Here is a 13,146-nt window from a genome sequence, read left to right as displayed (position 1 = left end):
GGATTTGTCCTGCTTTTTGTGTACAGGACATGTCTGGACAATTTTCCACACTGCTGGGTAGGTGCCAGTGTTGTAGCTGTACTGGAACAGCTTGGCTATGGGCGTGGCAAGATTGACCTAAAATGAGTATCAGTGAGCAGGTTAATACTGAGTAAGTGCCGCTGGACAGCACCTTACGTCCCTTTGCTGATGATTCAGAGGAGCTGATGGGGCGGTTTAATTATTCCAGCCTGTCAACACAATTGCCAGTTTGGCAACTAACTGGTCGCAATTTCCAATACACAGTGTATTCTTATATTACTGACCAATTGTCCAGACACATTCACTGACCTTTGGCACTCTCAATATAACTCTTCAAAAAGGAGTATTGACATGATCCTGCTTCAGAATATTTTACTGCTTGATGGAACAAAATAACCTCAGGCCAAAATCCAACTAGTGACATCATGACCAAACGTGAAAGATTTTCTCAATGTTTCCGGTAACAGAGTCACAGCGATTGTGGTTTTACTCATTAAACAGTCTCCATGACACCAAAAGACACTATTTATTTTCCAAAAATATACTTTATTCATAAAATATCTAAGTAAATTCCAAAACATTTCAAATTGGATATTACAGGAGGTGTGATCATATTCAACTTATCTCTATTGAACATGTTGCACTCTGAGGTGCCACGATACAATTGCATTTACTCTATTCGTACAATGACAAGCTTATAGCCTGAGGGGTCTATACAATTCCCAGCCTCTCGGTGCACTGTGGCAGAAAGGTCTTAGGCAGCGACCCTTCCCCATTGCGCCTTTGCGGTGGCTGCCCCAAGCTTTAGTGCGACCCTCAGCACGTAGTCCTGGACCTTGGAATGTGCCAGTCTGCAACGCTCAGTTGGGGACAACTCTTTGCGCTGGAAGACCAACAAGTTTCAGGCAGACCAAAGAGCGTCTTTCACCGAGTTGATGATCCTCCAGCTGCAGTTGATGTTTGTCTCGGTGTATCCCCTGGGAACAACCCGTAGAGCACAGAGTCCTGTGTCACAGAACTGCTCGGGATGAACCTAGACAGAAACCACTGCATCTCTCTCCCAACCTTCTTTGTAAAGGCTCAATCCACAAGGAGGTGAACAATGGTCTCATCCCCACCACAGCCACCTCGAGGGCAACGTGTGGAAGGGGTGAGACTCCTGGTGTGTTGGAAGGATCTGACAGGAAGGGCCTTTCTCACCACCAGCCAAGCTACATCTTGGTGCTTGTTGGAAAGTTCTGGCGATGAGGCATTCTGCCAAATGACTGACAGACAGTCTGCTAGGGGAACCATCCAACAGGACCCACCCTCTCCTTTTCCCTCAGGGCCTCTAGGACATTATGTGCAGACCACTCCTGATGGACTTGTGGTCAAAGATGTTTCTCTGCATAGATTTTTCGATGAGGGACAAGTGGTAAGGCACGATCCAACTACTTTGATCGTTCCGCAGCAGTGTGGCCAGACCCATCCTTCGCAACACAAGTCTGACCTGACAGTGAAGGGGACAAAGGATCAGTCAGCCCAGTTCCCCAAGAACATGTCCTCACTCTTCCCACGATTTACCTTGGTTCCCGAGGCCAGTTCGAAGTGGTCGCAGGTGTGGATTAGTCTGCACACTGACAGCGGATTCGAGCAGAAGACGGCGACATCGGTCATGTACAGGGAGGCTTTGATTTGAGTGCCTCCACTGCCTGGGATCGTCACTCCTCCTATGCCCAGATCCTTCCTGATGGACTCAGCAAAGGGTTCAGTGCAACACACAAACAGGACAGGGGAGAGAGGGCAGCCCTGCCTGACTCCAAATTTAATCGGAAAGCAATCTGATTCCCACCCATTGATTGAGACTGTGCTACTGATGTTAGTGTAGGGCAGTTGGATCCAGTTGCAGATTCCCTCCCCAAACCCCATTTTGGAGAGCACATCCACCATGTAGGTGTGCGATATCCTGTCAAAGGCCTTCTCCTGGTCCAGGCTGATGAGGCAGGTGTCCACATCCCTGTGCTGTACATAGGCAATCTTATCCCTGAGTAGCACGAGGCTGTCAGAGATCTTCCTGCCAGGCACAGCGCAGGTCTGGTCAGGGTGGATCACCAACTCCAGAGCGGACTGGACCCGATTGGCGATGACCTTGGACAGAATGTTGTAGTCCACATTCAACAGTGAAATACAAACATACGAATTAGAAGCAGGAGTAGGCCACTCGGCCCCTCGAGCCTGTTCCGCCATTCAATAAGTTCATGGCTGATCTGAATGTAACCTCAACCCCACATTCCCACCTACCCCCAATAACCTTTCACCCCCTTGCTTATCAAGAATCTATCTAGCTCTGCCTTAAAAATATTCAAAGACTCTGCCTCAATCACCTTTTCAGGAAGAAAGTCCCAAAGACATTCAATCCTCAGAGAAAAGATTTCTCCTCATCTCCGTCTTAAATGGGAAACCCCTTATTTTTAAACAATGACCCCTAGTTCTAGATTCTCTCGCAAGAGGAAACATCCTGTTCACATCCACCCTGTCAAGACCCCTCAGGATCTTACATGTTTCAAACAAGCCACCTCTTACTCTTCTAAACTCCAGTGGATACAAGCCTAGTCTGTTCAACCTTTCCTCATAAGACAACCCACCCATTCCAGGTATTAATCTAGTAAACCTCCTCTGTACGGCTTCCAATGACACCAATGAGTCACCGGTTTCTAAGTTCCTCCCTTTCCCTCTTCTGCTTATTGATGAGGGTGATGATCTGACATGCTGTAGGCCAGAACCACACTCAAGTCTGGGCCAATACAGTCACACAGAACCAAGTAAAACTTGGCCGGTAAACAATGGCTTTACTCTTCTCAAGGAAACTTTCTCTCAGAGGGTTGTGCGACTTTAGAACTCTCTGCCTCAGAAGGTGGTGGAGGCAGAGTCATTGAATATTTTTAAAGCAGAGGTAGATAGGGTCTTATTAAACAAGGGAATCAAAGGTTAATCGGGGTGAGGTGGGAACGGGGAAATCGAAACACAAGGAGAACTGCCATGATCTTATTGAATGGTGGAGCAGCCTCGAGGGGCCGAATGGCCTCCTCCTGCTCCTATTTCTTATGCTCTTATGACTTGACAGCCTTTGCCAACTGGTCCAGAGTTAGCAGTTTGTCCAGGCTTTCCCAAGTACTGTCATCTAAGATCTCTGTGATAGAGGACAGGAAGGACTGGGAGGCCACGCTGTCTGTGGGCTTCACGTCATACAATCCAGCCATAAAAGGATTTGTTGATCCTCAAAATGTCGGACTGTGTTGACTTTACTGAGCTGCCTTCTTCCTTCAGGCAACTGATCACAGAGCTCTCTCTGTGTATCTTTTGGAAGAAGAAACGTGAACACTCCTCATCCTGCTCCACGGAGCAGACTCTGGACTGGAAGATGATCTTGGAGGCCTCAAGAGGTCAAGAGCGAGACTTGCTGGCTCTTCACCTCTTGGGAGGTCCTCCTTGACAATGATGGGGTTTTTTTTGGAAAAATATAGTTTACTCACAAAATATCTGAAAGAACATTACAAAAAATTTCAAAGTGGCCATCACAAAAAGTGCAATCATATTCCAGTTTTCCACATAGATCACGAGGCGCTTCAAGACAATCAATGAACATCACAGGCATTTCAACATAAAAGCAAAATACTGCAGGTGCTGGAAATCTGAAACTAAAACAAAAATAGCTGGAAAAACTCAGCAGGTCTAACAGCATCTGTGGAGAGGAATACAGAGTTAACATTTCGAGTCCATATGACTCTTCATCAAAACTAAAGAGAAATAGTTCTCTTTTTTTCTATTTCTCTTTAGTTTTGATGAAGAGTCATACGGACTCAAAATGTTAACTCTGTCTTCCTCTCCACAGATGCTGTCAGACCTGCTGAGTTTTTCCAGACATTTCAACGTGCTCATTACAGACAGTTAGGCAGTGCAATGCTATTCGAGTTAGAGACATGGATCATGTTGCACTCTGAGCTGCTTTAAAACAATTACGATACATTTAGTTTTCTTGCATACATTCCTTCTGAGTCATACAGCCCGAGGGATCCATACAATTCCCAGCCTCTCAGTGCGCTGTGGCAGAAAGGTCTTAGGCAGTGACCTTTCCCCATTGCGCCTTTGCGGCGGCTGCCCCAAGCTTTAATGCGACCCTCAGCACGTAGGCCTGGACCTTGGAATGTGCCAGTTTGCAACACTCAGTTGGGGACAATTCTTTGCACTGGAAGACTAACAAGTTTCAGGCAGACCAAAGAGTGTCTTTCACCGAGCTGATGATCCCCCAGCTGCAGTTGATGTTTGTCTCGGTGTGTGTCCCCGGGAACAGCCAGTAGAGCACAGAGTCCTGTGTCACAGAACTGCTCGGGATGAACATCAACAGAAACCACTGCATCTTTCTCCAGACCTTCTTTGCAAAGGCACAATCCACATGGAGGTGAACAATGGTCTCTTCCCCACCACAGCCACCTCGAGGGCAATGTGCAGAGGGGGTGAGACTCCTGGCGTGTAGGAAGGATCTGTCAGGGAAGGCCTTTCTCACCACCAGCCAAGCTACGTCTTGGTGCTTGTTGGAAAGTTCTGGTGATGAGGCATTCTGCCAAATGACTTTGACAGTCTGCTCAGGGAACCATCCCACAGGATCCACCCTCTCCTTTCCCCACAGGGCCTGTACGACATTACACGCCGACCACTGCCTGATGGACTTGTGGTCAAAAGGTAAATTCTTCCATGAGGGACAGGTGGTACGGCACAGCCCAACTACTTGGAGCGTTCCGCGGCAGCGTGGCCAGACCCATCCTTCGCAACACTGGGGACAAGTAGAACCTCAGCACTTAGTGACACTTGGTGTTTGCGTATCAAGGGTCTACACACAGCTCGAAGCAGCCTCATGCAAACGTGGCCAGGATGAGGGCGATGTTGGGTACATTTTTTCCCGCCCTCTAGAGGCTTGTACATCATGTCCCTGTGGACACGATCCATTTCCAACCTTCAGATAAAGCGAAAGATGTCTCGGGTGATCGCCACTGCATAGGAGTGTGGAATGGGCCAGACCTGTGCCATGAACAGTAACAGGTAGCAGCACAGGTATATAAGGCAGTTAAGAAGGCATATGGGATACTTCCCTTTATTAGACAAGACAAAGAATATAAGAGCGGGGAGGTTATGTTGGAACTGTATAAACCGCTGGTTAGGCCATAGCTAGAGTACTGTGTGCAGTTCTGGTCACCACACTATAGGAAGGATATGATTGCACTGGAGAGGGTGCAGAGGAGATTCACTAGGATGTTACCTGGGCTGGTGTGTTTCAGCTATGAAGAGAGACTGGATAAGCGAGGGTTGGTTTCCTTAGAGCAGAGAAGGCTGAGTGGGGACCTGATAGAGGTATACAAAATTATGAGGGGCATAGGTAGGGTTGATAGGAAGAGACTTTTCTCCATAGCGGAGGTGTCAATAACCCAGGAGGCATAGATTTAAGGTAAGGCAGGAGATTTAGAGGGGATTTGAGGGGGGATTTTTTCACCCGGAGGGTTGTTGGAATCTGGAACACACTGCCTGAGGGGGTGGTAGAGGCAGAAACCCTCACAACATTAAAGAAGTATTTAGATGAGCACTTGAAATGCCATAGCCTACAGGGCTATGGGCCAAGTGCTGGAAAATGGGATTAGAATCGATAGATGTTGATGCCTGGCATGGACATCATGGGCCGAAGGGCCTGTTTCTGCGCTGTGTAACTCTATGACTCTTTGACTGAATCTAACACCAAGACTGCCTTACGCCTGATAATCAGGCTCTGACCTGCAATGGAGGGGGAGCGTCGCTCCCACATGCCCAGTTTTCTTTTCACCATAGTCACTCGCTCCTCCCAGTTTCTAACGCGTGCCCTGGTCTCTCCAAACCATATCCCCAGCACCTTCAGGCCGTCAGCCCTGATGGTGAAGGGGGACAAAGGATCGGTCAGCCCAGTTCCCAAAGAACATGGCCTTGCTCTTGCCACGATTTACCTTGGCTCCCAAGGCCAGTTCGAACTGGTCGCAGATGTGGATCTGTCTGCACACCGACAGCGGATCCGAGCAGAAGATGGCGACATCGTCCATGTACAGGGAGGCTTTGACCTGAGTACCTCCACTGCCTGGGATCATCACTCCTCTTTGGCATCGACCCCCATCGAAAGAGCAGTTCAGCCAATCGTAAAAGATAAACACAATGCCAGGAACATTTCCTTTAGAGTGACAGGTCACTGTTCTGGTATAGGTAATTACAACGTGTAAAATAGAATATCCACCTTCAGCAATTTAAACTGTTTATAAATAAAGAATTAACAGAAAGATGACAGCGCCAACAGTAGGACACAAAACAAATGGAAATGTGAGGGCTGCATTGTGGTTATTGGCTCATCCCATGCTTCCTTGTGAATTTCTGATTGGATGAGCCCCCAAGACTGGCACAGATAGCAGTATAACTGTGGATTGAAGCTCCAGATGATAGATAACCAACAATCTATCACTTGATGCTGAAATCAACACGTGCTTCGCAAATTCAGTGGCTGTTACGTTCAATCTGAGTGAGAGAGTGTGAAAAAAAAAACAGCAGCCTGACCAAGAACCCCAGTCGATCAAGCCTGCAGCACATGCAGCAGAGACTGCCCTGCCAGAGTGCAGCTCCTGAGTCACACCAGACAGGGTAAATTAGTTCCCAAAGGGGCTCGAGATAACTGGTGATTTTCACAGAGAAAGGAGACATGATAGGAACCTTCTAGAGCAACCAGAAATGTCTCCGTTATCCATAATAACAGAACACGGACCATGAAACCTGTCCTCGTCCCTATCACAGACCTTCCCATTCCCACTTCCTCCTCCCCTTAACTTGCTCGGATCTGATTACATTTCGATCTTTTCCCTTCAGTTCTGCTGAAAGATCATTTTGACCCGAAACATTAACTCGGTTTCTCTCTCCACAGATACTGTCAGACCGGCTGAAAATTTCCAGCATTTTCTTTTTTAATTTCAACTTTTCAGTATCCGTAGTATTTTGCCCTGGACTCAGACTGACTGATCCAGTTTCACCCTCCCCAGTTTGTACCCAGTGTCCAGCTGAGACACTCAGGTCACACCTTGGCCTCTGAGGTCAGATGTTTTGGACTTAATTCCTATTCCAGGACTCAAAACACAAAACAAACAAAGCAAGGCTGACACTCCAGAGCAGCACCAAGGGGGCGCCGCACTGTCCGAGGGTCAGCACCGAGGGGGCGCCGCACTGTCCGAGGGCCAGCACCGAGGGGGCGCCGCACTGTCCGAGGGCCAGCACCGAGGGGGCGCCGCACTGTCCGAGGGCCAGCACCGAGGGGGCGCCGCACTGTCCGAGGGCCAGCACCGAGGGGGCGCCGCACTGTCCGAGGGCCAGCACCGAGGGGGCGCCGCACTGTCCGAGGGCCAGCACCGAGGGGGCGCCGCACTGTCCGAGGGCCAGCACCGAGGGGGCGCCGCACTGTCCGAGGGCCAGCACCGAGGGGGCGCCGCACTGTCCGAGGGCCAGCACCGAGGGGGCGCCGCACTGTCCGAGGGTCAGCACCGAGGGGGCGCCGCACTGTCCGAGGGCCAGCACCGAGGGGGCGCCGCACTGTCCGAGGGTCAGCACCGAGGGGGCGCCGCACTGTCCGAGGGTCAGCACCGAGGGGGCGCCGCACTGTCCGAGGGTCAGCACCGAGGGGGCGCCGCACTGTCCGAGGGTCAGCACCGAGGGGGCGCCGCACTGTCCGAGGGTCAGCACCGAGGGGGCGCCGCACTGTCCGAGGGTCAGCACCGAGGGGGCGCCGCACTGTCCGAGGGTCAGCACCGAGGGGGCGCCGCACTGTCCGAGGGTCAGCACCGAGGGGGCGCCGCACTGTCCGAGGGTCAGCACCGAGGGGGCGCCGCACTGTCCGAGGGTCAGCACCGAGGGGGCGCCGCACTGTCTGAGGAACCAAGGCCCGCCTATCCTCTCGGGTGGATATAAAGGATCCCACGGGCTTTACTTTGAAGAAGCGATGACCTGACCACTCAATCAATATCACAAAAACAGGTAATCTGGTCATTATTATATTGTTGTGAGTGGGAGGTCACTCTGCACAAAATGGCACCTGTATTTATTATTTTGCAACAGCGATTACACTTCAAAAACGCTTCACCATTGCTGAAATGCTTTGGGACCTTTGGTGGTTGTGAAAACCTCTATAAAAATGCAAGTCTTTGTAACCCTGTTACATCAGAGCCAACAACAATGGCCCAGCCCCGTTACATCACACACACATGTTCCACTGATAGGAACAGTCAAAGTGAACAGAAATACTTCCAGCCAATGGAGTGAGAGCACATCCCACCCCCCCACTCCCTATGTGGGACATCCCAGACCCCATCCACAACCCCTACTGTGGGACATTGTCATCCCTAGACCCCCAACCCTGGTCCAAATGAGACACACTGGATACTCCACAAACCGCATAATCCTCAGTGTGGGACACACACAACCCGACTCCTCCCTTCACAAGGGACCCACACCAACCCGTAGCCTGGGACCCTCCGCCCCCACCCCCCATGCCACCTCTATCCCCCAGCCTGGGACCAGCACCCCCCCCCCCACCCCATCCGAGGACCACTCCACCCCACCCAACCACACCCCCCCATTTCACCCCTTCACCCAAATCCCACCCATCCCCCATAAATACCCAATTCCCAATATATCCGTACATCCCCCATATATCCCCATCCATCCCCCATATTTCCTCCATCCCCCATATATCCCCCAATCCCCCATATATCCCCAATATATCCCCCATCCATCCTCCATATATATCCCTCATATCCCCCCATCCCACATATATCTGCTCATATCCACCCAACCCCCATACACATCTCCCATATATACCCCCATCCCCCTCATCCCCTCATCCCCCATCCATCCCCCCCGTATCCCCTCATCCCCCATCCATCCCCCCCGTATCCCCTCATCCCCCATCCATCCCCCCCTGTGTCCCCTCATCCCCCCCATATCCCCTCATCCCCCAACCCCCATCCATCCCTCCCCCCGTATCCCCTCATCCCCCAACCATCCCCCCCTGTATCCCCTCATCCCCCAACCATCCCCCCCCCGTATCCCCTCATCCCCCATCCATCCCCCCCTCCATATCCCCTCATCCCCCGTCCATCCCCCCCCCTCCATACCCCCTCATCCCCCGTCCATCGCCACCCCCGTATCCCCCCATCCCCCATCCATCCCCCCCCGTATCCCCTCAATATCCCCTCATCCCCCAACCCCCATCCATCCCTCCCCCCGTATCCCCTCATCCCCCGTCCATCCCCCCCTCCATATCCCCTCATCCCCCGTCCATCCCCCCCCTCCATATCCCCTCATCCCCCGTCCATCGCCACCCCCGTATCCCCTCATCCCCCGTCCATCCCCCCCCTCCATATCCCCTCATCCCCCGTCCATCGCCACCCCCGTATCCCCTCATCCCCCGTCCATCCCCCTCCGTATCCCCTCATCTCCTGTCCATCGCCCCCCGTATCCCCTCATCTCCCGTCCATCTCCCTCCGTATCCCCTCATCCCCCGTCCATCGCCACCCCCGTATCCCCTCATCCCCCGTACATCCCCCCGTCCCCCTCAGTTATCACCCCCATATCCCCAACCCCACATATCCCCCTATTTCCCCCTCATATACTACCCCCATATCCCCAACCCCACATATCCCCCTATTTCCCCCTCATATACTACCCCCATATCCCCAACCCCACATATCCCCCTATTTCCCCCATTTACTCCCATATATCCCCCCATTCCCCAAATAATCCCCCAGCCCTCATATATCCCCCATATATCCCCCCACATATCCCCCATCATCCATGTATCCCCCATATATACACCCCCCACATCCCCCATATATCCTCCCACATATCACCTCCATCATCCATGTAGTCCCCATCATCCATATATCCTCCATATATCCCCCATATATCCTCCCCATATCCGGTCCCATATTCCCTCATCCCCCATATATCACCCTCGCCCCCTCCCCCAGCTTGACTTAAACAACATAAAAGAATGTAAATGAAGAGCAGTAATTAGACCAATGGCCTAGTTTGGATAACAGAAGCCCTTCCAGTGAGGTGCTCTTCCATCTGTTTATTATTTGTGTTAAATAAAATGTATCAATTAATCTAACTCAATTTTTTAAAATCAAAATTCAAAACATTCAGCTTGATTTTTAAAATGTAAGATCATTACTGCACAAAGGTGGCCATTCAGCCCTTTGTCTCTATACCAGCTCTCTGTAGAGCCAACCAGTCAGCTCCCCTCCCCTGCTCTATTCCTGTAGCTCTACAAGTTTATGTTTTAAGTGCAACCTCTAAGAGGCCATCCCATTCTAATTAATAATTAGCTTTAGCAACTGCCCCAATAAACCCAAGAATCTGATCATGAAAACAGAGGCCCATGCAGATGAATCTTACCTGCTATTATTATCCTCCATGGAGATGTGTCATCATTACAAAACTAAAATGGTAAGAACTCTGTGACCTGATCCCTTCCCATTAATCTTCGGTAACCACCAGCTCCCATGATATCATTGCCTGAAATGACATCACAAAGTAGCAACAACAGAGGGTGCAATCAAAGTAAAGGATTTGTGTTTGCACCCAGTCCCCATGGGTGCAAATTCACTCTGTAAATGTTTTAAACGAGGGGCAGTTGACACAGTGAACAAGGTAAAAGAAACTCCAAGAGGAGGTGTTAATGAGGTCTCCATTCAAACTGGTCCGACCATTAGGATGTGAGTCATGAGATCAATTAGCAAGCAATATGCTGCTTACTGACCTCAGCTTTCTGATTGGCTACACAAATTCTTGAGTACAGCCAATCATCACAATCTAGTCAGCCAATCAGAAATAATGGGTGAGGTCAAACAGCTTCACTTCAAAGAACTTGCTGCAAAATATTATTTTTTGTTTTGATTGATGTTGAAAACTCACAGATGTGCCCTTTGACCTCTGAGGTCTGGAGTTCATGATCTCCCAGATTGACCATCTATCCACCTGTCAATTTATAATGATCATTAGTGTTTGGGAAGTTTTAACTCAGCGTGTTGCGCCGTCTGGGATTAAATTAGCAGGTGAGCATCCGAGACAAAGAAAACCTCTGAAAACATGGGAAAACAGGCCTAATTCCACATGCTGTGGTTGGAATCATACCTAGCATAAAGGGAAATGGTTGTGGTTGTTGGAGGTCAATCATCTCAATGCCAGGACATCCCTCCAGGAGTTCCTCAGGTTAGTGTCCTCAGCCCAACCATCTTCAGCTGCTTCATCAATGATCTTCCTTCCTAGGTTCGGGGTTCCTAGGTTCCATTAGATTGAAAATAGAAAATGTAACTTCATTATTCAATGAGGGAGACAGAAAGCAGGAAACTACAGACCAGCTAGCTTAACATCTGTCATAGGGAAAATGTTGGAAGCCATTATTAAAAAAGTTATAGTAGGGCACTTGAAAAGTTCAAGGTGATCAGGCAGAGTCACATGGTTTTGTGAAAGGGAAATCATGTCTAACCAACTAATTGGAGTTCTTTGAGGAAGTAACAAGTGTTGTGGATAAAGGGGAACCGGTGGATGTACTGTACTTAGATTTCCAGAAGGTATTTGATAAAATGCCACATCAAAGGTTATTGCAGAAAATAAAAGCTCATGGTGTAGGGGGTAACATATTGGCATGGATAGAAGATTGGCTGGCTAACAGAAAGCAGGGAGTGGCATAAATCGGTCTATTTCTGGTTGGCAAGATGTAACGAGTGGTGTGCCACAGGGATCAGTGCCGGGACCTCAACTGTTTACAATTTATGTAAATGACTTGGATGAAGGGATGGATGGGATGGTTGCCAAATTTGCTGATTACACAAAGATAGGTAGGAAGGTAAGTTGTGAAGAGCACATGAGGCTACAATAGGTTGAGTGTGTGGACATAGATCTGGAAAATGGAGTATAATGTGGGAAAATGCGAAATTGTCCATTATGGCTGGAAGAATAAAAGCAAGGCATATTATTTAAATGGTGAGAGATTGCAGAGCTCTGAGATGCAGAGGGATATGGATGTCTTAGTGCATGAATTGCGAAAGGCTAGTGTGCAGATACAGAAAGTAATTAGGAAAACTAACAGAATGTTATCATTTATTGCAAGCGGAACTGAATACAAAAGTAGGGAGGTTATGCTTCAGTTATACAGGGCACTAGTGAGACCACATTTGGAATATTGTGTGCAGAATTGGCCACGTTCTTTGAGGAAGGATGTAAATGCATTGAAAACGGTTCAGAGGAGGTTTACCAGACTAATACCTGGAATGGGTGGGTTGTCTTATGAGGAAAGGTTGGACAGACTAGGCTTATCCGCTGGAGGTTCGAAGAGTAAGAGGCGACTTAATTGAAACGTATAAGATCCGGGGGGTCTTGACAGGGTGGATGTGGAGAGGATGTTTCCTCTTGTGGGAGAACCTAGAACTGTTTAAAAATAAGGGGTTGCCCATTTAAAACAGAGATGAGGCGAAATTTTTTCTGAAGGTTCATGAATCTTTGGAACTCTCTTCCTGAAAAGGTGGTGGAAGCAGAGTCTTTGAATATTTTTTAAGGCAGAGGTGGATAGATTCTTGGTAAGCAAGGGGGTGATAGGTTTTCGGAGGTAAGTGGGATGCAGATTTTAGGTTACTATCAGATCAGCCATGATCTTATTTAATGGCTGAGCTGGCTCGAGGGGTGAATGACCTACTCCTGCTCCTTGTTTGTATGTTCGTATAAGGTCAGAAGTGGAGATGTTTGCTGATGATTTAACAATGTTCTGCAACATTTGCGATTTCTCAGATACTAAAGCAGTCCATGTCCAAATGCAGCAAGACCTGGACAACATTCAAGCTTGGGCTGGTAAGAAGCAAATAACATTCATGTCACACAAGTGCCGGGCAATGACCATCTCCAACAAGAGGGAATCTAAGCATCACTCCTTGGCTTTCAATGGCATTACCATTGCTGAATCCCACACTATCAACATCCTGGGGGTTACCATTGACCAGAAATTGAACTAGACTAGCCATATAAATACTATGGCTACAA

The 13,146-nt window shown here is 49.3% G+C and overlaps 1 protein-coding gene across 1 annotated transcript in view; it reads right to left on the bottom strand.

Moving 5' to 3' along the window:
• LOC121269851 (putative ubiquitin carboxyl-terminal hydrolase 50) overlaps positions 1 to 10,526 on the bottom strand; it is a 28,263-nt gene extending 17,737 nt beyond the window's left edge. The window contains exon 1 of the mRNA XM_041174888.1: positions 10,507 to 10,526. Coding sequence (XP_041030822.1) covers positions 10,507 to 10,526 — 20 coding nt within the window. The remainder of the gene's footprint in view (positions 1 to 10,506) is intronic.
• Between the last annotated feature and the right edge of the window lie 2,620 nt (positions 10,527 to 13,146).

This window comes from Carcharodon carcharias, chromosome 26 (genome assembly GCF_017639515.1).
Source record: "Carcharodon carcharias isolate sCarCar2 chromosome 26, sCarCar2.pri, whole genome shotgun sequence".
In the NCBI taxonomy this organism is placed as follows: Eukaryota; Metazoa; Chordata; class Chondrichthyes; order Lamniformes; family Lamnidae; genus Carcharodon; species Carcharodon carcharias.
Note: the sequence above shows the minus strand (reverse complement) of the source record. Positions and strands in the feature narration are given on the sequence as shown.